Source organism: Trichinella spiralis (assembly GCF_000181795.1).
Source record: "Trichinella spiralis strain ISS 195 chromosome Unknown Scfld2, whole genome shotgun sequence".
In the NCBI taxonomy this organism is placed as follows: Eukaryota; Metazoa; Nematoda; class Enoplea; order Trichinellida; family Trichinellidae; genus Trichinella; species Trichinella spiralis.
Window position 1 is genome coordinate 5105330 of NW_003526941.1, and position 21732 is coordinate 5127061.

The 21732-nt window shown below is 37.7% G+C and overlaps 7 protein-coding genes across 7 annotated transcripts; 4 read left to right on the forward strand and 3 right to left on the reverse strand.

The window, feature by feature from the left end:
- Positions 1-217: 217 nt before the first annotated feature.
- Positions 218-2816, forward strand: Tsp_05741 (vacuolar protein sorting-associated protein 33A). The gene is made up of 11 exons (XM_003379953.1): positions 218-325; positions 496-807; positions 941-1057; positions 1108-1285; positions 1357-1529; positions 1652-1861; positions 1999-2109; positions 2172-2324; positions 2374-2521; positions 2580-2687; positions 2749-2816. The coding sequence occupies exons 1-11, from the start codon at positions 218-220 to the stop codon at positions 2814-2816; spliced, it is 1686 nt and encodes a 561-aa protein (XP_003380001.1).
- A 752-nt stretch (positions 2817-3568) lies between these two features.
- Tsp_05740 (hypothetical protein) lies at positions 3569-5181 on the forward strand. Its single transcript, XM_003379954.1, has 4 exons — positions 3569-3855; positions 3957-4458; positions 4517-4755; positions 4782-5181. Exons 1-4 carry the CDS (start codon positions 3569-3571, stop codon positions 5179-5181), a joined length of 1428 nt encoding a protein of 475 aa, XP_003380002.1.
- A 493-nt stretch (positions 5182-5674) lies between these two features.
- On the reverse strand, positions 5675-9473 carry Tsp_05739 (zinc phosphodiesterase ELAC protein 2). Its single transcript, XM_003379955.1, has 6 exons — positions 9366-9473; positions 8931-9328; positions 7570-8745; positions 7087-7488; positions 6235-6758; positions 5675-6153 (listed from the first exon to the last, which is right to left on the reverse strand). Exons 1-6 carry the CDS (start codon positions 9471-9473, stop codon positions 5675-5677), a joined length of 3087 nt encoding a protein of 1028 aa, XP_003380003.1.
- Positions 9474-10629: 1156 nt separating this feature from the next.
- Tsp_05738 (hypothetical protein) lies at positions 10630-15610 on the forward strand. The gene is made up of 15 exons (XM_003379956.1): positions 10630-10663; positions 10875-10975; positions 11256-11306; positions 11427-11493; positions 12137-12216; positions 12388-12440; positions 12848-12948; positions 13010-13115; positions 13235-13340; positions 13392-13445; positions 13510-13619; positions 13667-13769; positions 14313-14800; positions 14876-15337; positions 15406-15610. Exons 1-15 carry the CDS (start codon positions 10630-10632, stop codon positions 15608-15610), a joined length of 2121 nt encoding a protein of 706 aa, XP_003380004.1.
- Positions 15611-15746: 136 nt separating this feature from the next.
- On the reverse strand, positions 15747-16800 carry Tsp_05737 (HAD-superfamily hydrolase, subfamily IA). The gene is made up of 2 exons (XM_003379957.1): positions 16160-16800; positions 15747-15981 (listed from the first exon to the last, which is right to left on the reverse strand). The coding sequence occupies exons 1-2, from the start codon at positions 16798-16800 to the stop codon at positions 15747-15749; spliced, it is 876 nt and encodes a 291-aa protein (XP_003380005.1).
- A 213-nt stretch (positions 16801-17013) lies between these two features.
- On the forward strand, positions 17014-18017 carry Tsp_05736 (40S ribosomal protein S23). The gene is made up of 4 exons (XM_003379958.1): positions 17014-17101; positions 17457-17616; positions 17698-17818; positions 17871-18017. Exons 1-4 carry the CDS (start codon positions 17014-17016, stop codon positions 18015-18017), a joined length of 516 nt encoding a protein of 171 aa, XP_003380006.1.
- Positions 18018-18145: 128 nt separating this feature from the next.
- Tsp_05735 (conserved hypothetical protein) lies at positions 18146-20775 on the reverse strand. Its single transcript, XM_003379959.1, has 9 exons — positions 20506-20775; positions 20216-20306; positions 19678-19699; positions 19223-19448; positions 18989-19108; positions 18725-18921; positions 18553-18672; positions 18430-18491; positions 18146-18360 (listed from the first exon to the last, which is right to left on the reverse strand). The coding sequence occupies exons 1-9, from the start codon at positions 20773-20775 to the stop codon at positions 18146-18148; spliced, it is 1323 nt and encodes a 440-aa protein (XP_003380007.1).
- Positions 20776-21732: the final 957 nt, after the last annotated feature.

Genomic DNA, 21732 nt, shown 5'->3' on the forward strand with positions numbered 1-21732 from the left:
GTTGCCTATTTTTTAAGTTAGAATTTTCGTTTGCACAAAATTTAGGTGGACGTTTTAAAAATTGGTAATAATTCAAATTAGGTTTCTTTAATCACGCATTTATGAATTCTTTATTTTCACAACCTTGAATATTTTTTAAACTACGGTAATATTTACATTTCACTTGCCATTGTGCAACTTCTGCAATCGACTTTTATTAATTGTTTGTTTAATAATAATGGATGCAAGTGCTGATTCTTCCTCCAGCAATGTTTCATTTTCCACAGTAAAGGAAGTCAGTCGAAAGTTACTGTTTAGTGCTCTTGACAAATGGAGCGGTTCGAAGGTATACCACGTGCCACTGAATAACAGTTTATCCTTCATGACATGGTATTTTTAAGACACTAGTTTGGGATGTGGATTTGATGAATCCTTTCAATTTAATTACCGGTTTCAAAGAATTGCAAGTATGAATCAGATTGAATAATTTTAGTAATACATTTTTTGGGGTTTTAGGATCATCAAGTTGTGCAAATGTTACTTTTAAGGTTGGGTTCAGTTGTATCTGACCCTAGTTCAAGGATTGTATTTTTGATGCATCCTAAAGTGCGCTACGCAGCAGTCGTAGCCGACATTGTGCACAGCACGTTAAAACAATTTGACAACCCGCGATTTCATTTGATTTTTGTACCTCAAAGGTCTGTCATCTGTGAATATGAATTGAAACGATACGATATTATTAAAAAATTATCCTCCATTGAACAACTGCCTATTTATTTTTATGCTTGGGATGATGATTTGATATCTATGGAAAATGAATGGTTTCCTGTGAGTTTTGTTTTTGCTTTCTCAGTTTACAGCCAATAATTAGCCACTGCTATATATGTTGATTGTTTATCATTGTGCAGAATTTCGTTTTGTTGAGCTGTCCATATTTTTATGTGATTTTAGCCTGATTTAGCACGCAACTGCCAGTGACGATTACAACATGATTTCAATGATATCTCGTGGGTTGATTCATTTGGAAGAAATTTACGGTCCCATCAATAACATATATTGTAAAGGCAACATGGCGAAAGTAAGTGAGTTTGTCTGTTTGGAAAATATTTTCTTATCTTGTATCTGCAGGATATTTACGATGCTTGGTCATTGCAACGGCAGACCGATAGTTGGCGTACATTGACAGCTTTCGATTCATACATTGATTCCATCATTATATTTGACCGGTCAATTGATTATGTCACACCGATGGTAACCCAGCTAACTTATGAGGGTTTAATTGATGAAATTTTTGGCATAAAATGTGGTAAGAAAATTATTGCTTGTTTTGAATTTGCTTTTTGTCTAAGTGAAACAAAATTGTTCGATCGTTTCAAGCGAGTGTGAAAATGCAGAAAATGGAATCGCTTGAAGATATTGAAGAAGCGAACAAGTCGCACGATTCAGTGGGCATTTTGTCGACCAGCAGCGGCAGTCAGGATCGAATACAAATTTCATTGAATTCAAAACAGTGTTTGTATTCTGAATTGAGAGATTTGAACTTTCACGCAGTTGGTTCCACATTGAGCAAAAGTATCAAAGAAGTTTCACGTCAGCTTGATGCAAGTTCACTGTTTTGATTACTGTAATGTAATGACAACCAACAATGAATTGTGGTAATTTTGAACTTCAGCAAAGACATACGGCAAATTCGGTGAGAGAATACAAGGAATTTGTGAAAAAGCTTCCCACACTGCAGGCCAGTCGTTCCGCGGCTGCTTTGCACACCAGTGTAGCCGAATTGATCAAAGAAGTAATTGCGAGCGATGAATTTTCAAACACTTTATCCTGCGAAAGAGGTATATTTGTACAATTTCAATTGAACATTACAAAAATGAATATGGTATATTTTCAAAGAATTTCTCAACTGTATCGATTCGAACAGTCTTTCAACTTTCATCGAACAATGCATAAACAAAAAGGAACCAATGTTGAAAGTGAACTTAATTTATTTTGGAATTTTTAACACTTATTTTTCAGGCTTTAATATGTTTTTTTTCTAAGGTTCTGCGACTCATGTGTCTACAGTCATTGACGAACGCAGGTTTGAAAACGAAACTGTACGATCAGTATAGACGAGAATTTTTGCAGGTGAAGTTGAAATGATCGGCTGAACGATGTATGATTTATGATGTTTTTTCTTTTGTTTTTAGTCATATGGATATCAGTACTTGCTTTTATTTGTTGAATTGGAAAAGGTTGGTTTGTTTACGAAAAATTCAACCGACAACAGAAATCAAGCATCATCATATCCGAATATTAGAAAATTATTTGATTTGATAATCGACAATCACACCAACGAACTGGTAAGTAGTAGTTATATTTCAGTTTAATCATGAAATTCTGCACATCAAGGAACCGAACGACGTGTCGTACGTTTACAGCGGATATGCTCCTTTAATACCCCGGCTCTGTCAACAATGGGCGAAACCTGGTTGGACAGAAATTATGGACAATTTATCCAAAGTTCCTGGGATCACTAAGCTGGCAGCTGGTGATGAAAGTAATGTTTTTATAATGCGAATTACGCCAATATAGAGTTTCTTTTTTCAAATTTTCAGGAAGAATAAAATCGAAAAATAGAAGAAACATTGTTCTTGTGCTTTTTGTTGGTGGCGTAACTTCCGCTGAAGTTTCAGCTTTGCGGTTTTTGTCATCACAAGAAACAAGTGAATTCAATTACTGTATATTATTTGATGAGTTTTTAATGCTTTTTTTTCAATTTTAAAGGCTCTCACTTTTTGGTGGCCACAACAAGTGTCACTACTGGAGAACGTCTTTTAGAATGTTTAGCGTGAATGGTAAAATTAACGTTTAAAAAACTTAAATTTCTGCAATGTTTGTTAAATAAAAATTGAAAAGTTGCATTTCAGAAATTTTGTTTGCCAACAGTGCCTACAACTATCGCGAAATTTAAAACAACATATTAAAAAAATTATTATTAAAATAATCATTACAAACGACACGTTAAAATAATTTTATATTAAGCAAAAAGGATACTGTAATCTGCAGGTAACATGTACTGTACTTTTGTAGTGCATGTCTGTATTTGGTTTTACGTTTCTTTCTTGCATTTCCAGTATTTAATAATATTTAATTTATAGTTGTTGTGACAATGCAAGTTTTTATTTTATATAAACTTTAGCTTTTTGTCAACAAATAAGATTGATTTTAAAATAATACTTGATTTAGTATTTAGGTTGATTTTCAGAAGATATGATTATATATGGATGATTTGAACTTTGCTAGCAAAGTTTCTGAAAATATCGCTATTGAACTTCCATCGGAAAGCTGGTTTGAACTGTTGGTACGCGTCGGTATTTATATTTCTGCGGCTTTTCAGTTGGTTTGTTTTGTCGTGTTATTTTACAGCCACTACCGAAGTCCAGCATCAAGCGAATATGTGATTGACTGTTGATTTTCCTAGTTGCTCTAGTTTAAAAGAGTTGTCCATTTTAGACCACACCGTCCACGGGCAATTGTTCAGCCACAAGAACTCCGCACAGGAAAATGCAATGTAAATTTGTTAAGAAAAAGAATAAATAATTGAATGGACGAAGAAGTGAGACGAGAGAAAGTTTATTCCGCTTTATCTTTTGTGTTGTTTTTTGCATTCATACTGTTTCCGCTGTGGTGGAAGACTACGGAAGTGTATCGAGCTGATTTGCCGTATGATGAAATTCATAATTTGTCGAAAATTACTTTTCAACTTTCAATTTTTGTTGATCTCGTCTGGATAGATTTGTCTGCCAAAAGTTCCGTAGAAAGAATACAAGCTAGGCTAGAAGAAGAATACAATTCGACACAAATTTCAGACAAAATGTTACTAACATACAAGTGAGTATTTTCAATTTTTACCATTGTTTTCTTTTTAAGTATATCATTTGGGGTACTGTTACAGTATGATTATATTTATGATAATTTGCAACTGTTCACAGATATAATGCCCGTAAAATTGATGACGACGAGTTGGGAAAATTTTTCGGAGATGGAAATTCAAGCAATTTGTTCAATGTCGAATCTGCCAGCGCGGATCTGCTGGGCAGTGTTCGAGTAATTTTCGTGTCGGATCAAATTGCACAACTGTTCGGTGAAGAGGTGGATCTTTTCCTCGGCTGCCATCAACAGGCGAGTTTGTTTGTTCGCGTTCAATTGGACGAGGAGGAAATTTTGAGAAAATTGACCCAAACGTTGAAAGGTGTGATTTTCAATGAACAACGGTTGGAGTGGATTGTCGCGAAAGCGTTTCACCGCAGTGTCGAACACGACGAGAGCGTGGGAAAGTTGCCAACAACGCTGACTGTAGTGAATCCGCTTAGAAATGAATACGCGTTGGAATTGTTCATCGTCGAGCCAACGCCGTCGGGACCTGTGCACGGGGACACGAATGCAGAGCTCGAGATGCCGTTGTTGGACAAATTTTTGAGCAGACTCTCGCTGGTGATTTCTCAACAGTTATTGTTTGTTTGTTTATTTGTTGATTTGATTTGATTTCAAGGTGACAAAAGTGAGCATGAATTCGCAAGTATTGTACGGTATTGATTTCCCAGTTTTGCCCGAACGAGATCCACGTGGCGATTATTTCTATTACGATTCGAAACGTCTTCCCTATTTGATCAATCCGATGGAATCGTTCATGGGCTCTTACGTGACAACGTTGCCAGTTGTCCACTTGTTGGTCTATTTGACGCCCGACGTGCACCGGCCTTTGTACATTTTGGACCCGACCGGGGTGGGGTCGTTGTACAACAGTTTCGTTGTAGCCGGCTGGGGTGGCGTGACCGTGGTCAACACTGCCGTCGAAGTGGAGGACACTTCCAAGCTGTCGCTGTCCGACAAGTTGAACAGCACCGACAGCCAGCTAGCGCTGATCGCTCTGCTGCGCCAGTATTTCGGAATCGACGACAGCACAACAACAGCCAATCCCGGGCAGGATTGGTTGCGCTTGAAACGCCGCCAGGCGGCGCTGTGTCCGTGGCAATTGCAGACGTTGGCGTTGCACACGTGGGTCGACAGTACGCTGGACGCGTTGGTGACGGTCGGTTCGTTGCTGCGGCTGTTGGAGCGCATTTCGAATATCGTCATCGACGACCACGTCGCCGACAGTATTGCCGAAGGTGTGGCCCAACTGTCGGCCAGCGTCGAAGCTTCTGGTGGCGGTGAGCGTGGTGGTGGTCTGGCCGAGGCGGTGGCGAGTTCGTGTCGAGCCGCCGGCGCGTTCGAGGCGGCCTTTTTCGACCACTCGTTGCTTTCTCTGTTGTACTTTCCCGACGATCAAAAGTACGCCATCTATACTCCGCTGTTTTTGCCTCTCAGCTTGCCCGTGTTCATATCCGTCAGGCAAATTCTATCTTATTACTGTCGTTCGTACGCCAGTGGTGGTAAGGTTGAGAAAGAATAAAAATTTGCATACTTTTTATTCCTGCCCTCAATTGGTTTTTGGTTTCTCTTCTCAGTTCATCACAAGATAGATAACAGGGAAATGATAATAATAATAATGATCAATCGTCAATAATAACGAGAGAAAAAAGTAAAATAACAAGAAACAACAAGAAGAGAAGAAAAACCGACTGCAACGCAACGCACACATACACACACGTATAAATCATATTGTTGCCGTTATTATTATTATTATTATTAATTATTGCTTCGGTTTTCAGTCGTCCGATGACGTGTTGTGACCATTGTTAGTTTCACCAGACGTTCGGATGGCAGTGTTGTTTGGTAGCAGTTCTTGTTGTTGTGTTTGCAATAATTTTCTCTTGGGCACCACAGTCTCGATCGCCACTTGCCAACTTTTCGTTTCCGTGTAGCGCAGCAGAATTTCGAACACGTGATTGATGCTCAGCACACGTCTGGCGTTCATTTTGACGTGTTCGTCGATCGGCAAACGGGCGTGGGCCACTTGGCGTTGTTCGGCCAATTCCAAGCAACGTCCTTTGAGATGGTTGTGATCGACCAGGCCGCCAATTATGTACACTTTGCTCTCGTCCAGCTCGTGTACAACGTTCGGCGACTCGCTGGTCAAATAGACCACATTCCACCGGCCGAACAATTGCTCATAATCGTCTCCACTCAACAGAACATCCCAGTTGTTGTTGCCGGGGATGTTGTCGAAATTCACCCTGCTAATACCTGGAGAAAAGGGAAAATATTTCTAATCTTGAACCAAAAAAAAAGTAATAATAACGTTCACTCCCTATATAATCTACTCACCTCTGAAGTTGACCACGTGGAATTGGAGTGGATTTCTGGCACGACGATTCACCGCATAACACTGAGCCAGTTGGTTCAACGCTTTGCACAAGTCGCGCTCGTTCATCAAGTCGTCGAACGACATGTCAACGGCGACGCGCTGCCTACAGTTGGACAGTTCCATCGAGCTGAGTTTCAACAATCTGCGTTTCGACCTGCCGCCGGCCGACGACGGTTCGCCTCTAAGACGCGCCTCGACTTTGCGCTGCTTCCTCTTGGCCGCCTGCTCTTGGCGTCTAGCTTGGCGGCTCAACAGCCACCGTTCGCGTTTTTTCATCTTTTTCAGTTGATTTTTCGACACTTTCGAAGTCGTCCTGCCAACGTCCAAACTGCCCGTCCATTTCTCTTCTCGCCATTGGCCGTCGTTGTTGGTCGACAAGTTCGCCACGGCCTCACCGGAACACAGCGCCGATGATGAACTGTTGTTGTTGTTCAATACCGGGTCCAATTCCATTTCAGTTATTCCACTCTGCACTTCCATAATTCTTGAAATAGTAAACAAATTTTTGAAAACAACCAACAACAATGACAAAATAAATAAATATATAAACGGATATATCAAATCCATATGTGATGGAAAATTGAACCGGTTCATTTTTTTTCTTCGACAATAATTTTACTACTACTAGTAAGCATACTTTGACAAAAATGAATATGAATATTATATAATATTATTGAGTTTGTGGCTGCTTCAGTTGCTTGAGTTTCAGTTCTCGACGAAAATTTTTCTTCTCAGTTCTCATCAACATATTTTGGTACGTGTCGCGGAAAATCAACTTCAACACGGGCAAAATTTCCGTCAGAACCGCCAACTCGGCCAAACTGACACGCATAAAGTCGAAAGCCAAGCCGATCGACTCGCTGCAATGGCGCTCGTCGACCAGCGGCAATTTGTTGTACCGACCGCTGAAGTGGGTCAACAGCGTAAAACCGGCCCCCATCGCTCGACCGACCGCGATCGCTTCGCTGATAGTGCTGTGCTTTTTGTCGACCGCCTCTTGGGCGAGATCGTCTTCCATCGTAGCTTCGTGGATCAACAAATCCGCTCCCTGTCCGGCGCTGACCAACGCCGGACACGGTCTCGTGTCGCCCGAATAGACAACCGTCTTATTACCAACGGTGGTCAGCACAAGCCCGTGGGCGCCCATCGGATGCGCCACCGGCACGAATTCGAGCCGCTTCACATTCAACGACAACATTGCTTCTTGTAAATGTCTTTGAAGCAAACAAACAAACAATTATAAAGTTATGAAAAGAAAGAAAGAAAGAAAAAACAATATATTTTCTTTTGCATACTTTTGCGACTGCTCGGTCAACGGATGCAAACGGTGCGTCAATATTGTTTTGCACAATTGTTTCACTGAACCGGAAAAACTTTCAAACATGGTCAAAATGTGCAGCAAATTTTGAGGTGCTACCAAAAAAACCGGTTCGTATTCAAGTTGACAATCTTGATAAGCCCGAAAACGACGTCGCAAAAATGTGGGCAAACCAAAAAAATGATCACCATGCATGTGACTGATGAAAATCAACTTCACCGACCTGAGCAGTGGTCCAATTCCATCGGCGCCGTAGCGCAAGTATGCCTGACTGTAAGTCGACTCGCCGCAGTCGCACAACACGGCCGAACCGTCGTCCAAGTGGATCAACAATGCCGACACGTTGCGCGTTTTCACCGGCGACGCCGACGACGTGCCCAAAAAAGTCACCGCCGGATATTGGTCAATTTGGTCGCCAATTTGGCCGGAAAGACGTTCTTGAAAACGGCGCAACTCGTCAACTACCAACGGTTGACCGTCGATCGGTTCCAATATTGTCGCACGGTCGAACGAAGGAGCGCATTTGTACACCGAACCGGGCTCGGGTCGCAAGTTGAACCGAAGCCACGGTTCGCCGGCCACGGCAACAACCGACTGCCGGCCGGTGGTCAACAGGAGCGGCGATCGAGTGTCGGCGACGGTCGCCTGGTCGTGCGTGCAAAGAAGCGGGAATATGGTCGAATGGACCCGGTTCAACTGGACGCTGAACCGGTATATCGCTTCCGAATGGGGTCTGACCGGCGCCACGGCTTCGTTCAAAACCACGTGGCAAGTTTTCCCGTCCAATTCCACCATCCACCGCTGGTAGAAATCCGTCTCGTAGACTTGGGCGTCGGTCAAATGAACCACCGCGTCCAACGTTTCGCCCTGCCGAAGCAACCGCTCGATTGTAGACCGCTTCGGCGGCTCTTTGCCACGCGGGCATTCGACGACCACGAACGTCGGGCACGGGGTCGCCGGTTCCAACACGTCCGCCGACCGCACTGTCGTCCCGTCGTCCAGTTGGACATCGCAACCGGCTTGCAGGCGACCCAACAACGGACCAACTGGCACATTCAATTGCGCACATTTTTCCAACAACAATTTCGGCGATTTCTGTTTGATTCGGCAAAAATAGGCGAACGTTGGCCGACGCTCGTCCGTCTTCTCTTCGCTGAACAAATACAACAAACCTACTTTTCAAATTATTCCTCTACTACAGTAGCGCAATTGAAATCAACATCTCGCACTCATTGTCAGTACATGTACACAACAGTAGGAAAGAAAGGAAAACAAATTCAACATTTAGAACGCTTATTCATACTGTACAACAATCTGTAATGATGCAATCGAACGTACCTGCATTCTTCACCGCCAACCAACGGCAAATACTGTACTTGAATGGAATCGTCTTCGAAATGTGAATCATTGCAGTCGCAGTGTTCGATCACATTCAACGGCGGACCTGACCAATCGGAAACTTGCTCAGCTCCTCGGACAATTTTCGTAATTGCCTGCGCACCGTGCAGATGAAGCTCCGCGCATCCGGCTTTGCGCAACGACAAAATCAACCCATTCAAACCGTTCACGTTGTCCCAGCACGCGCGCGTGTAGAAAACATGATTCAGACGACTATTTTTCACACCGTGCTCGCAGAACAGCCGTTCCGTACCTTCGGGTGAATTGAACAAATAAACTGACGAAGTGGTGAACAAGATCAGACATTTTCCGCGACCATGACAGCCACTTTGGATGATCTGAATGCAAATTAATTATCATTCAAATTCAACCAACCCAAAGAAAGCGAATAACAATCACCTCGAAATACGCAGTTGCCGGCCCAGTGTACGATGTGCGATATAAACGAGCACGCTTGCTCGTTGATTCAGGTGATGGTGGCATTGTGCTCAGCAATCTGATATTCAACCACACGCTTGATGAAGATGGCCAAATTGAACAACGTTTCTTTGTCAAAGCAAATATCAGTTGTTGAAAATATATCATCCGTGACCACCGATATCATGCAAATTAATTACAGTCACCATTTTCTTTCCACATCTCAATGCTTGAAAAATAGACAATCTGTCATTTTCACATTTTTAGTTTCACGAATTACTCAACGAATTACTGTAAGCTTTGAAATGTAGGTACAAACATCGCGTAGAATAAAGCAATTGGAAATATTGCATTTATCAAAGAAAACTTTTGATCATAAAAAATTGTTTTCTTTTCAAAACTCATATTAATAAGCAAATTGGTTGCTGTCACTGTAAACAAATGAATATCTTCTGATAATCAAGTTAGTTGACTGTAATTTGTTGTGGATGTTAATTCATCGTCCGCTCGAGATTTTTCATCTCCGTTTGCAAGTTTGGTTGAGCTATTGTCTCTGCGTATTTTATGGATAATTTTTCCTCAGTATAAATGTCACTCTGCTACTCATACATGATGCGTCCGGTAAGACGAACTTTATACAGAACATGCGATAATCACTAGCATGATTTCAATTTGCACCTGCCAAGCGCGTACACAGACAGAGCTAGCTATGATTAACAAAACGGCTTTATTGTACTCAAAATACATATCAATTTCTGATGTAACTGCATTGCCTTTTCATAAATCAATCATAAAGCAAACTTTGCATGTTAATTAAATATAGGCTGAATGATATATAAATAAACAAACGTGTAATCTAATGGACATCGATTACAAAACATCAACTTTATATAAATTTAATGTTTACATTAACAAATTATACCCTGGTCATCAACTAAGCATTTATTAATTGGTAATGAATTTCAGTGATATTCAATATATTCAATGAAAAACTAATTATTAATAGCTTTGTTTTATTATTTTGTTGTAATGTTGAACATTTGAACATTTAATTAAGAATTCTGAAATCGAACGGTGCGCAATAGGACTAGGCAAATTTGAATTGTATTTTCATTTCATGTTTTTATGGCATTTTTACAAATAAAATTAATTGAAAATCTGTATATTCATATGTTTTTTTAATTAAAGTTTTCTTTCCAATTTTTAAAACATTTTATGTATAATGCAACATGATTGCCTCTTACTGTACATTTCATGTAAGAATTTCAGCTCTATAAGTATGTTGCTTCATTGTTGTTTTATTTGGCCATACATTGTTGTCTGTCAATTATAGTTTTGTAGTTGCAATGGGCACATAAGATCAAACTAGGCTGGTACTGGCCTTGTGCATAACCTTCATCCCATGGAATCAAGTAAAAATTAAAAAGGATATTTGAAACTTCTTATTAATTAATGAATAATTTTCAGCGGTACCTGACAATTCAGGCGTATATTTTAAAAATCTCAACAACTGGGTACACTGTTTTTGTGCATTAACTTTTGATCTGGAAGTTGGTCAATCACTCGAGGTAGCATACTTTGATTTGTTGTTATTTTCAATGATGATTCTTCTTTTCAGATCAAATATCCAAATGAAGCGGAACTGACGAAAACCGAAGTACCATCTTTTGAATTATTATAATAATTATTGAACTAATATACATTATAAATTATAAAATCGGTTTTATTTTCATACGAAATATTTTTAGGTTTTAAATATATGTTATTTGTCTTTTCCTGATTCTAATTCGGGTAATATACGTATCTGTTTATTTATTCAATATGTTCTTAATTTGAAAATATTTCCAGACTGTCTTGGAGATACGCAGTTTTATTTCCGAATTCGAAGATCTTCTCGAGGTAAAGAAATTACAAATCCACAGCTTGTTCAATATAACAAAATGTGTCCAAGTGCATTAGAAGCAAGTTTTGATAATTGGCAATTTGAATAATGAAATGAATGACATTGAAATATTTCAGATTGACCCAGATTATTTTTTTGGTTTTGTTTTTTTTCGACAAGTTAAAGACTCTTCTCTGCCACGTGGTTACTTCCAAAAAGTATTTTTTAAAATTATTTTTAAGGAAATTAACTTGATTTGTTGTTTTTAGTCAATTGTTCTGCTAACTCAGCTGCCTTTGGTAAATTTTTACCAGTTTGTTGTATGCAAAATTGCCCCAGCTTTTTTTTCCGCCGGTTTGCCGTTAATTGAAGCAGGTAAGCATGTTCAATTAAAAACTAAATTTTGTTTTGAAAATAACGTATCTTTTATTTTTTGCTAGAAAAATTCAGTTAATGAAGCATCATTTTGTTGGTTGATATTTTAAAAAAGGGAATATGTATTTTTTAAATTAATATTTTAATGTAATTTTGATTTAAATTTTCCATTTATCCAGTTGTGTGCGATCTTTTTATTATAAATAATAACAGTGGAGTGCTGTTTTTTTTAATTTGGAAAGATTTATAACGCTGTAATTTTTCAAGCTGAAGGTAGTCTAGAATAAAATTGTGATACGGTAGTTACAAAAAACAGGAAAGATTTTCACGTACAGTTATTTTTTGTATACTATTGTTATTTATTACAATGATAAACACACGAATCACAGTTGCATAGTTTACAATAGAATATATTACTTATTATAATTGAATACTGCTTTATGTTTGATGTAGTTAATGTCTAGTGTTTTAGTGAGTCAAGAAATGAATCACTGGGAACCACCAGTGCCGGGTGCATTGTTAAATTTGCCACTCATGGGATCTGTTATTAAGGTAATTAAATGACATTTGAAAATTAGTTGTCATCTGAAATTGAACTGTTGCTTATAGTTACGTTTACCTTCTCGCCTTGATAAGCCTGGTGTTAGAGAAGATCTTATTGGTTTACAAAAAGTAATTTTTTTCATTCTTAATAAAATATATTGCTTCTTATTTTTGTTTCAGATGAATGAAAGTTGTTATACACTTTTAAATGTTTATGAACCAGATTTATATGAGTAAGAAAATTTTATTATGAAAAACGATATTGTGATTTTTTACGCATGTAATTTTAGGTGCCTTTCTTTATATTTACCTCATTTGCATATGCTTTGGGAACTGGTTCTCCTTGGCGAGGCAATATTTCAGATTTGGGTTAAAATATACATACATTTATTTATTTAAATAATATACATTTTAGCCAATTGTTATTATGGCTCCATCGCCTGATGTTTCATCGGTTGTAGTTCAGAGCCTGATCAGTCTCATTTGGCCTTTGCAATACCGGTATGATTACAGGCCTTATTTTACTATTCAAGATAGTGATTTCAAAGAATATTTGCTCTCTCAGCCAGGAATACAGTAAATTAATTGAATTGTATTCTTCTTTTCTGATTATTTATTATTAAGAATGGTATAATTTTAGACATCACGTAATTCTTGGTACTACCAATCTGTACTTTATTAAAGCAATGGAAAATTGGCCACACGTTTTGCGTTTATCAACAGATTCAAAGAGGAAAGGAAGTACACGAAAAATAGTTGCAATTTTACTATTGTTTTTTGATGATTTGATTGGGATTTTTAGAGCGAACTTCTGGAGCGCATAAAATTCGCAGGCACATTGGTTTGAAAGGAATGGAAGAAAAATCTGGTAAATGTTACTTCAATTTCATGGCAGCAAGTATTGAAATGTAATATTTTTGGAGGCCTTTTTTCTAAATATAAATGTCTGTTATCAAAACACGGTGTTCTGATGAAAAAGTTAATGAAGGTGAGTGAAAGCAAGTAATTAAAAAAAATTTATTCTTAGCAATATGAATTTTAAGGGAATTCATACTAATCGACCGAAGGAAGCGCAGAGTATGATGATTCGTCGACACTTTATGGACTTAACTCACAGTTTTTTGTTTCCTTTGGTAAGCTGAATTTGATTTTAATGTTTAAAGTGATTTTTAAAATATTTTCAGGAACAGTATGTAGCGAATACGATGCCACTGCAAAAGGATATTTCACCTTGGAAAGTATGTTGAATAATATAAATATTAAGCATGATATGATTGTTATTCTTTTTGTTGATATCTGTAGGATGCACCTCGATTACGAGAATTTGACAAAGAAGAATTTTTAAAGTTTGTCGAAAATGCTGACTTGCCCTCTCGTACTGGTATCAAAGGGGATTGGATCAGCTTATATAGGTAAATATTTTGTGTATTTTATTTTCAATGAAATTTTGTAATAATAGATTATTTTGCAATACGAAAACTTTCACTTACTGGTTAAAGCAAAGGCAAACAGAGGTGAACACGCGGTTGCGTATGCTTCATTTGGAAGCTTTGGCTGGAGCTGTGAGAATTTAATCAAAATATTTTATGAATTGAAAAAATATTAATTTTATTAATTGAAATTTCATTTTTTTTTCTTCTCTAGACTGTGGATTGTACTTTGCAATCGAAAATTGAAGTTGAGGTGGTTGATTTCATTTTGAAACTACGTGACGCTTTGGTATTCAAATGTTTTCTTTTTAACGATTTTTTTGGTTTTTCTTTTTTGTCATTTTAGAACTTTGCCGAATCTCATCGTGAATTGGTGAACGAGGAGTTATTGTGCAGGGTGAATGACCATTATCGTAAAGCGCTTCAATACGTTCGAGAAGATCTACGTTCACTGCTTGATAGAGAATAATAATAATAATAATACGATTTTAATTAAGGCACTTAAGTCATATGCAGTATAAATTTCATATTCGTCATATGCCAATATGAATAAAAATTATGTCGTGTTTAGTTAGTGAATTTGCAATATTTTAGACAAGGAATTGCCTGTTTGCTTATTATATCATAATTTTTTTTCAAATCACTTGTTTTATGTATATGTTTTTCAAATTGCAGAAAATGTTCATTTCTCAGACATTGTCAATTGGCATGACGTTGTGGCGGAAGAAGGTTTTCCAATCTGCTGCTGTTATGGTCAGGCGTTGCTACTGTAAAAAATTAGGACCAATTGACGAAGAATGTGAAGAGGTGAAAGCTTGGCGTGGGCAGTTGACCGATGCGGAACAAGAACGTCTTAAAGTGGCCATTTATGAATACAATCTTTACAAATATGCCGACGCGACATTGCCAAGCAATTTGAATGTGTCGCATTTGCGTAAACTGTTGCTGATGGACACCAAAACACTTCGTTTGAAATATTTGACTTACTTGGGTAAAAAAGAGAAGAGGCATGTCAGGGAGGAGGAAAAGAAGAGAGAGAAAATTGAACTGGGTAAGCAAATCAAGGAGAAAATCCAAGCAGAACGTGCCAACGCCAAGCATATCACTTATGCACTTGGCCACAATTTTATCATGCGCAGAATAATTGATACGACCATGAATAAGTGAGTTTGCGTAGCACGAATTAAATTAAATTAATTTTGTCATATAAATAAACAAATGAGCATTTTGTTTTGAAGAATCGATGATGCGCGTTTGATTTTTGCATCAATGTTCGCCCCGAAAATAGTGTTCGACATGGGCTTTTTGTCTGAATTGTCACCAATTGAAACCGACCTGACTTGGATTCAACTGCGGGAAGCTTATTACGTGAATCGGAACCACCATACCCCGTTTGCTGTTCACCTCACCGATTGCAATTTCCACCACCCCTCCTGGTCAGAATCGCAACGTTATTTCATGGGCGGTCTGCCAACGTACATGCTGGACATGGATTCGGAAAATTTCACTAAGCTGTACGATCCTCGACAACTGGTCTACTTGTCACCAGATGCACGCAAGATGCTTGATTCAGTCGAGCCGGACAAAGTTTACATCATTGGGGCGATGGTCGACAAGCCGAACAAAACCAATTGTACCCTTGGAAAAGCGAAACAGTTCAACATTGCAGCGGCTAAATTGCCAATCGATAAATATGTCAAGTCAGGATATGAATTATGATTATTTATTTTTTTTTGTTTATGTTCATTACAGAATAATTGATGTTCAGGTGGGAATGCGGTTCGAAATCGTTGACATTGAATCAAGTGTTGAGCATATTACTTGAAGTGAATTCCAACGGTGGTGACTGGGCGGCAGCTTTTTTGAAACATGTTCCCAAACGGAAACTCGTCGCCAAAGATACTCGCGTCTCGAAATTGATTCGGCAACAAAATCGAGAACGAGAAGAATATATGCTTTCATTGCATCAATGAAACTTCTTCACAATCGGTTATTTTCAATTTATTAGCAAATTTTTTGCATACATACACACATATCAACTAGTGGAACTGTGTTAATAAAATTATTTATAGGCAGTTTGAGAAATTATACCAAAGAATAAATCAAAAATCAACGCACAAACTTATGAGCGCACATGCGCGATTGATTAACTTCTTGCAAACTAGCAGCCGCTAGCTTGAACGTGAAAGCAAGAACAACAATTGGCGTGTGGGGGTATTGATTTTGCACACGTTCGATCAGAGAGAAGCAGCGGTAGTTGATTAGCCATCTTCTTGAAAAGTTGAAAACAGGTTGAATGGAATTTTTGCGATTAGCTTCTGCGGTTGACTTGAGCAGTTGGTTTCTGAAATCCAACTGATCAATGGGATTATAATTCGAATAGAAAACTAAAAAGCAAAGGTGAATTGAAACAAAAAAGAAGTATTGTGTGTTCTTAGATAAAAGTTGAAAAAAGCACTTACTCGCTTCATTCGTCATTGGGAAAACTTGGAAGGCCGAATTGTTCGGGACTGAAATCTAACAGTGACTCTATGCAAAGTGTTGCTCGTTGTCGAAGTTCAGTGCTCATTCGACGATCAGGAACCATCACCACTTGCATGCCTGCTTTCAAAGCTGCTTCCACGCCGTTGATTGCATCTTCAAAAACTAGCACTTTTTCAGTCAGAGGCGGTTCTGCAAAACGTGAGTTGCAAATCAAAAAGCAATCCGGATTCGGTTTTCCATGCTTCACTTCTGGATCATCCGATGTGAATAGGCAATGATGAAATTTTGAGAACACTTGCTGATGATTTTGACTCTTGATACGATAGAAATATTCCTTCGAACCAGTACACAGTGCCATCGGTATCCGATGATTATGCAAATGATTAACCAGACGTTCTGCGCCTGGCATCAGTTGACAATGGGGAAACAGTTTTTCCAAGTGACTGTTCACTTCAGCAAGCATTTCATCTAAACTCACTGGCAATTTGTATTCATCGATCACCAACTGGAAACCTTCACGTTGAGTACGTCCCATCTGACGGCACTTTAACTCCCACGTGAAAGTTTTGCCGAATTTACGCAAATACGCGTCTTGAGCTTCTGTGTAATAATCTTCAGTATTCAACAACAAACCATCCATATCAAATATTACGTGGCTAACTTTTTTGAAAGTCGTCATGACGTTTCAGTAAACAGCCAACTCTTTCAAAATGCACAAAATCATCTATAAGATCTTCAAAACTAGTCTTGATTTTCTTTAATTTACAGCAAGATTCTGAAAAATAAGCTCTGTCACAAATGTTATATGTTATAAATAAATGTTATATTTGGAGAAAAATTACAAATATGATCAGACCCTTCTATTTCTGGGTAATTGTCGTTCACTTACATCATGTCCAAACTGAATTTCCATGCAAAAGTCCATCTAATTTGTGAATGGTGTTCAGAGAAAATATTTTCCAATAGAAAAAGCCATGAATGTAAGTATATGAATTATTATTACTCACTGGCAATGTTTAAATTAAAAGCTTGCTTAAATTTTTGTCCCATTCGGTTTTTTGATCACACTAGCATTAAAAAATTGTTGTTCACGAAATATTAAGAATGAAAAAATATACCATAATTAAAAAATAATTTAATTTTAAAATATAATTTTAATTACAAAAAACCCAATTTATTTACAATTTCTTAACTTTCATACAATAAGGCATACTGTATTACAGTAAGAAAATTGTTAGTTGTCGAAGTAAACCAATTGGCGGATAACGAAAGTTTAACAATATGGGTAAATAAGATCAGTGTGAATTGTATTATTTTTGTAAAACTTACCTTTAGGCAAGCCAAAGGGGATTCGTACTGCAAGGAAACTGAAACTTCATCGTCAAGCACAGCGATGGCATGACAAGGATTACAAAAAAGCTCATTTGGGCACTCGATGGAAAGCAAATCCTTTTGGCGGTGCATCGCATGCTAAGGGAATTGTCCTTGAGAAAGTGTACGCTATTTTTGTTCACTGTTGAATTTAACCCGAATTTTCTGTGAAATTTATTGTACTTGAAAACGTTTTGCGTTTTAGCGGCGTTGAAGCCAAGCAACCAAATTCAGCTATTCGTAAATGTGTTCGAGTGCAGTTGATCAAAAATGGCAAAAAAATTACAGCATTTGTGCCACGTGATGGTTGTTTGAATTTCATAGAGGTATGTGCGCAAATTGCAGCATTTTACGAATTACATTCGAAAGTAAATTTAGGAAAACGATGAAGTATTGGTTGCTGGTTTTGGTCGTAAAGGGCATGCTGTCGGCGATATTCCTGGCGTACGTTTTAAGGTGGTAAAAGTCGCTAATGTTGCTTTGTGGGCGTTATACAAAGGCAAAAAAGAACGCCCACGTTCATGAAGTGATTTTCAAGTTCAACATTTGCAAAGTAAAACTGTTTTTGGTTAATGAATGCGTTTTGTTCATTTTGAAGAGAGTTGTTCAGTTTATTTAACAACAGCACCGTCATAAAATAATAATGTTTAACATCACTGATCTAATTTTGTTTTTTTCGTCTTTGCACTGGGACTAACATCACTGTCAGTAGAGTCAAAAATCACCGCATGGTATTCACCGTCGCACAAATTGTTACGCAGGTTGTTCCTTATTTTGCGTAAGATAGAACGCGAAGTGTCAAGATCGTCGCTATCGCAAGAATCGCTGCAAAAAGATGCAGTCGGAAAATCACTCAGTTCGTCGTCTCCTGAAAAATAGAAGAATAGTAATAATAGATAATGAATGAATGAAATAATAGAATAAAGCAATTATTCACCGTCTCTACCATGGTCGCAACTACTGACGTTATCCTCTGAATCACTGCTTGGAACTGTATGACTAAGAAGTAAACAATGCTTCACATGAACAAAGAAAAAGCGAAAACAAAAACATTTTATACCTGTCATCGTGTTCCATACTGCTTTCCGAACAGATACGTTTCGGAACGCGTAAACATGCACCAAATGGAATAAAACGACTAGCGGGCAAATTATCCACTTCCATGTTTGTTTCAGTTTTACTAAAACGTTTAACTTGAAACAGTCTAACGTTAACGAAACATGAAGATTTACCCGGCTGGCAAACAGGAATCCACAACCATACGCTTTATTGGTTTCCTTCGACGATATGTTTTCCTTTTTTGTGAAGTGTCCATGATGCTGTCGGGTTCGACATGAGAATTTGCCCGACGACGTCCAACCTGTCTATGAAAAGGTAAGACGTATCGAGAGCTGATTTCGTTTTCACTGTCACTGTTGTCAGCGGTATTCTAAAAAGTGTCAGAAATCTTAAATTCAAATATAGAATTGCAAGTATTTACAACTGTGTGCACATACATTCTTTGCACCCTCGCCTGAGCTCATTCCTGAAGTATGTAGTTGCTCTAAATGGGCTGATCTAGCCATAGATGATGTAGCACTCTCTGCATTCATTGGAATTCTCGGTCGACGTCTCACCTAGTGATAGGCAGATGATCCATTTGCGTATATTATGGCAGATACGTTTCTTTTAGAATACAATTGGAAATGTACAAATATATAAATTAAGCGCATACATATGTATATGTATACCTTTCTCACGGTCGTCGAATTGGAATGTGTTGGACGCTCACCGAAAAATCTATCAAGAGCATTGATGAGATCTGACAAGTTATTGGTAAAAGGATCCCGATGGCTGTGAATTCTGTTTATGTCACTGTCATCACCCATTTTTTGTTTAAAACTATAATAACAATCATCTTTACTGATGTAATGAACAGATTTGATATCAATATCATCAACATTTACACCAATTCTGCTTTAAATAATGCTGTTCTTCTTATTTAAAACTAATATAATTTCATGCCTTACATCTGTCACGCGCATAGTCATCTTTGATTATTGGCAAGTTCAAAATTTACAAATCAGTATAGTGCTGAAACAGAAAAGTGCAAGTGAAAATCCCAGCAGACAAACTTACTTTGAAATGAACGCTAGAAATCTGCTACATCACAAAAAAATTTTTTAAAGCATATCTCACTTCTAACTTATCGCAATGACAATAAAAATCTTCAAATCTTATAAATAAAAAAATGAAAACCATACTTTTTAGAAAGTGTTATCAAACCGGAAAGAGTGGTAAATACCTAACAATAAACAACATCCATACGATTAAACAAAATAAATGCAACAATTCTATCAAACTGACAGTAAACTTATCATATTAGGACAATCAAGTTCAAATTAAAGTTGTTGAGATATTCAATGATGCTTTAAATTGAATAACACTGAACATTTCTTTATAGAAAAATATTGTTTCTTTCTGGTATTACTATCGTAAACTATTAGTCATCATCATAAGCAAGATTTAAATGTTGAACAAATTTTCAACATTTTAATGCAAATTCTGTAAACTGACATGGTGCAATAGTAAAGTCAGTATGGAAAAACGCTAAAAAGTGCTATTTTTGTTATAATTTAACAAAGTAATTGTTAATTTAATAAATGAATCCTTTCTGCTGTGTAACGTAAACACAAATAAAATCAGAATTTGAGTTAAATTAAGAGCTTAGAAGAAATAGTTACTTAAAAGTTGCAAGTAGTTATCATTTGGCCATGTTTTCCATTTTTTTAGTACATTTCCATTAAGCATGTGCAGTATTGCTTTATCGGAAGACTTAAAAAATACAAAATTGAGTTTATTTTATTTCAAATAACGTTTAAAGTTGTTGGAACAATTAATTTTGATCAAAATTATCTCCCATCAATTGATTAATTAATAATTATTTGAACATTTAGTGATATTCAAGTTTATTTATTGGTATACTGTAATTTAATCGATGACCGATGAGCAACATAGCGTAGTAGCCATGGACGTGTTCGCTGTGGGCTTTTGCTTGGTCAATCAGGTTTGTCGAGACAGTTGTCAAAAGAATCCGGTTCGATTTGGTGCATGTTTGCGTTTCTTTTTTCTGTTTGCTCAGTTCGAAAACGCGCTTCTCACGAGTTCTATTGTTTTTCTCACGCGCGGCGGTTTCTGAGAGCGTTTCAAGTAAACAACTGTAAACTGCAGGTGAAAAAGGCGCGCGCGCTTTTCCACCGCTTTCAGCTTTCGGCCTCCAAGCGACATTTTCCGCTTTTAGCATAACGGCGCTGCGGTACTGACGTCGGCCGGCAATTTTTTTTCCACTTCTGCAACGTCACTTCTGCGGTTAGGTCGATTTGTGATTGTCAGGCAAGCAGAAAAAAGTGAAATAAAATATCCAAAAATAAATTTTTTTTGTTTATCCGTTTCTATTGTGAAAGTGATTATTTTTATCCTGCGGTGGGCAATTATTTCAATTTTGACAGGCAAGTCAATTTTGGGCGGGCAAGTGTATTTCAATCGTTTCTTACGACTGCTCTACTCTGCTGTCTGACTGTAAGCGATAAGGCGCAAATAAGCCGTCGCGGCATTGCGCGTTACGTCAGCAATTGGACAAGCGCTTCGTTTCTTGTTGACAGTTTTCTCGCTTTCGAATGTTTAATCAGGTACTTGCACTGTTAGAAAAGTGAAATTACCGCTTATACTTGTCTATTGCTGTTTATATTATATGTACACATGATGATGATATATGTTGAAGCCGACAGCGCAACGCACCAAGATAAGGACGTTTTTGTTTTCACATGACTTTGTATTGATATTTGGATTTTAATAATCAAATCCCGCAAAACAAGATTACAAGTCATTATCATTTTCTGTTGTTCGTGTATTTTTTGCTTTTTTTGAAGCATATCATCTTTTTTTAAAAATTATTCATTGTTTCAACTCTGGAGTGCAGCACAGCATTGGCGGCGATTGGCACACAGCACTGCCCATCTGTGTTACCAGATCACATTGCGCATGGTCTTGACATATTAATCGTAAGCGTAGCTTCTTTTATAGCTTTTATTGCGCTTGGTTGTCGACTGACAAGCATAAAACTCCACTTTCAGGTTGGCATAAATCCAGGATTGATATCCGCCACTCACCAACACTATTACGCTAATCATTCGAATCATTTTTGTATGTTTTATAAATATATGTAGTTGGAATGGAAAAAGCAGTATATTGGATATTTTTA

Bases quoted from the DNA above. Each gene is read 5' to 3' on its own strand.
- Tsp_05741 (XM_003379953.1), top strand. From the start codon at position 218: ATGGATGCAAGTGCTGATTCTTCCTCCAGCAATGTTTCATTTTCCACA. The intron at 808-940 runs GTGAGTTTTGTT...AGCCTGATTTAG, and splicing joins TGGAAAATGAATGGTTTCCT to CACGCAACTGCCAGTGACGA. The intron at 1,862-1,998 runs GTATATTTTCAA...CTTATTTTTCAG, and splicing joins ACATTACAAAAATGAATATG to GCTTTAATATGTTTTTTTTC.
- Tsp_05740 (XM_003379954.1), top strand. From the start codon at position 3,569: ATGGACGAAGAAGTGAGACGAGAGAAAGTTTATTCCGCTTTATCTTTT. The intron at 3,856-3,956 runs GTGAGTATTTTC...AACTGTTCACAG, and splicing joins AAAATGTTACTAACATACAA to ATATAATGCCCGTAAAATTG. The intron at 4,459-4,516 runs GTGATTTCTCAA...TTTGATTTCAAG, and splicing joins TTTTGAGCAGACTCTCGCTG to GTGACAAAAGTGAGCATGAA.
- Tsp_05739 (XM_003379955.1), bottom strand. From the start codon at position 9,473: ATGCCACCATCACCTGAATCAACGAGCAAGCGTGCTCGTTTATATCGC. The intron at 8,746-8,930 runs GTACGTTCGATT...GTATTTGTTCAG, and splicing joins GTTGGCGGTGAAGAATGCAG to CGAAGAGAAGACGGACGAGC. The intron at 6,154-6,234 runs GTGAGTAGATTA...CCTTTTCTCCAG, and splicing joins CCACGTGGTCAACTTCAGAG to GTATTAGCAGGGTGAATTTC.
- Tsp_05738 (XM_003379956.1), top strand. From the start codon at position 10,630: ATGCAACATGATTGCCTCTTACTGTACATTTCAT. The intron at 12,949-13,009 runs GTACACGAAAAA...TGGGATTTTTAG, and splicing joins AGATTCAAAGAGGAAAGGAA to AGCGAACTTCTGGAGCGCAT. The intron at 13,341-13,391 runs GTAAGCTGAATT...AAATATTTTCAG, and splicing joins ACAGTTTTTTGTTTCCTTTG to GAACAGTATGTAGCGAATAC.
- Tsp_05737 (XM_003379957.1), bottom strand. From the start codon at position 16,800: ATGACGACTTTCAAAAAAGTTAGCCACGTAATATTTGATATGGATGGT. The intron at 15,982-16,159 runs GTTAGATTTCAG...GTTGGATTTCAG, and splicing joins ACACTTTGCATAGAGTCACT to AAACCAACTGCTCAAGTCAA.
- Tsp_05736 (XM_003379958.1), top strand. From the start codon at position 17,014: ATGTCCAAACTGAATTTCCATGCAAAAGTCCATCTAATTTGTGAATGG. The intron at 17,102-17,456 runs GTAAGTATATGA...ACTTACCTTTAG, and splicing joins CAATAGAAAAAGCCATGAAT to GCAAGCCAAAGGGGATTCGT. The intron at 17,617-17,697 runs GTACGCTATTTT...TTTGCGTTTTAG, and splicing joins GGAATTGTCCTTGAGAAAGT to CGGCGTTGAAGCCAAGCAAC.
- Tsp_05735 (XM_003379959.1), bottom strand. From the start codon at position 20,775: ATGCTAAAAGCGGAAAATGTCGCTTGGAGGCCGAAAGCTGAAAGCGGT. The intron at 18,922-18,988 runs GTATGTGCACAC...GACACTTTTTAG, and splicing joins CAGGCGAGGGTGCAAAGAAT to AATACCGCTGACAACAGTGA. The intron at 18,361-18,429 runs GTGAATAATTGC...TCTATTTTTCAG, and splicing joins TTGCGACCATGGTAGAGACG to GAGACGACGAACTGAGTGAT.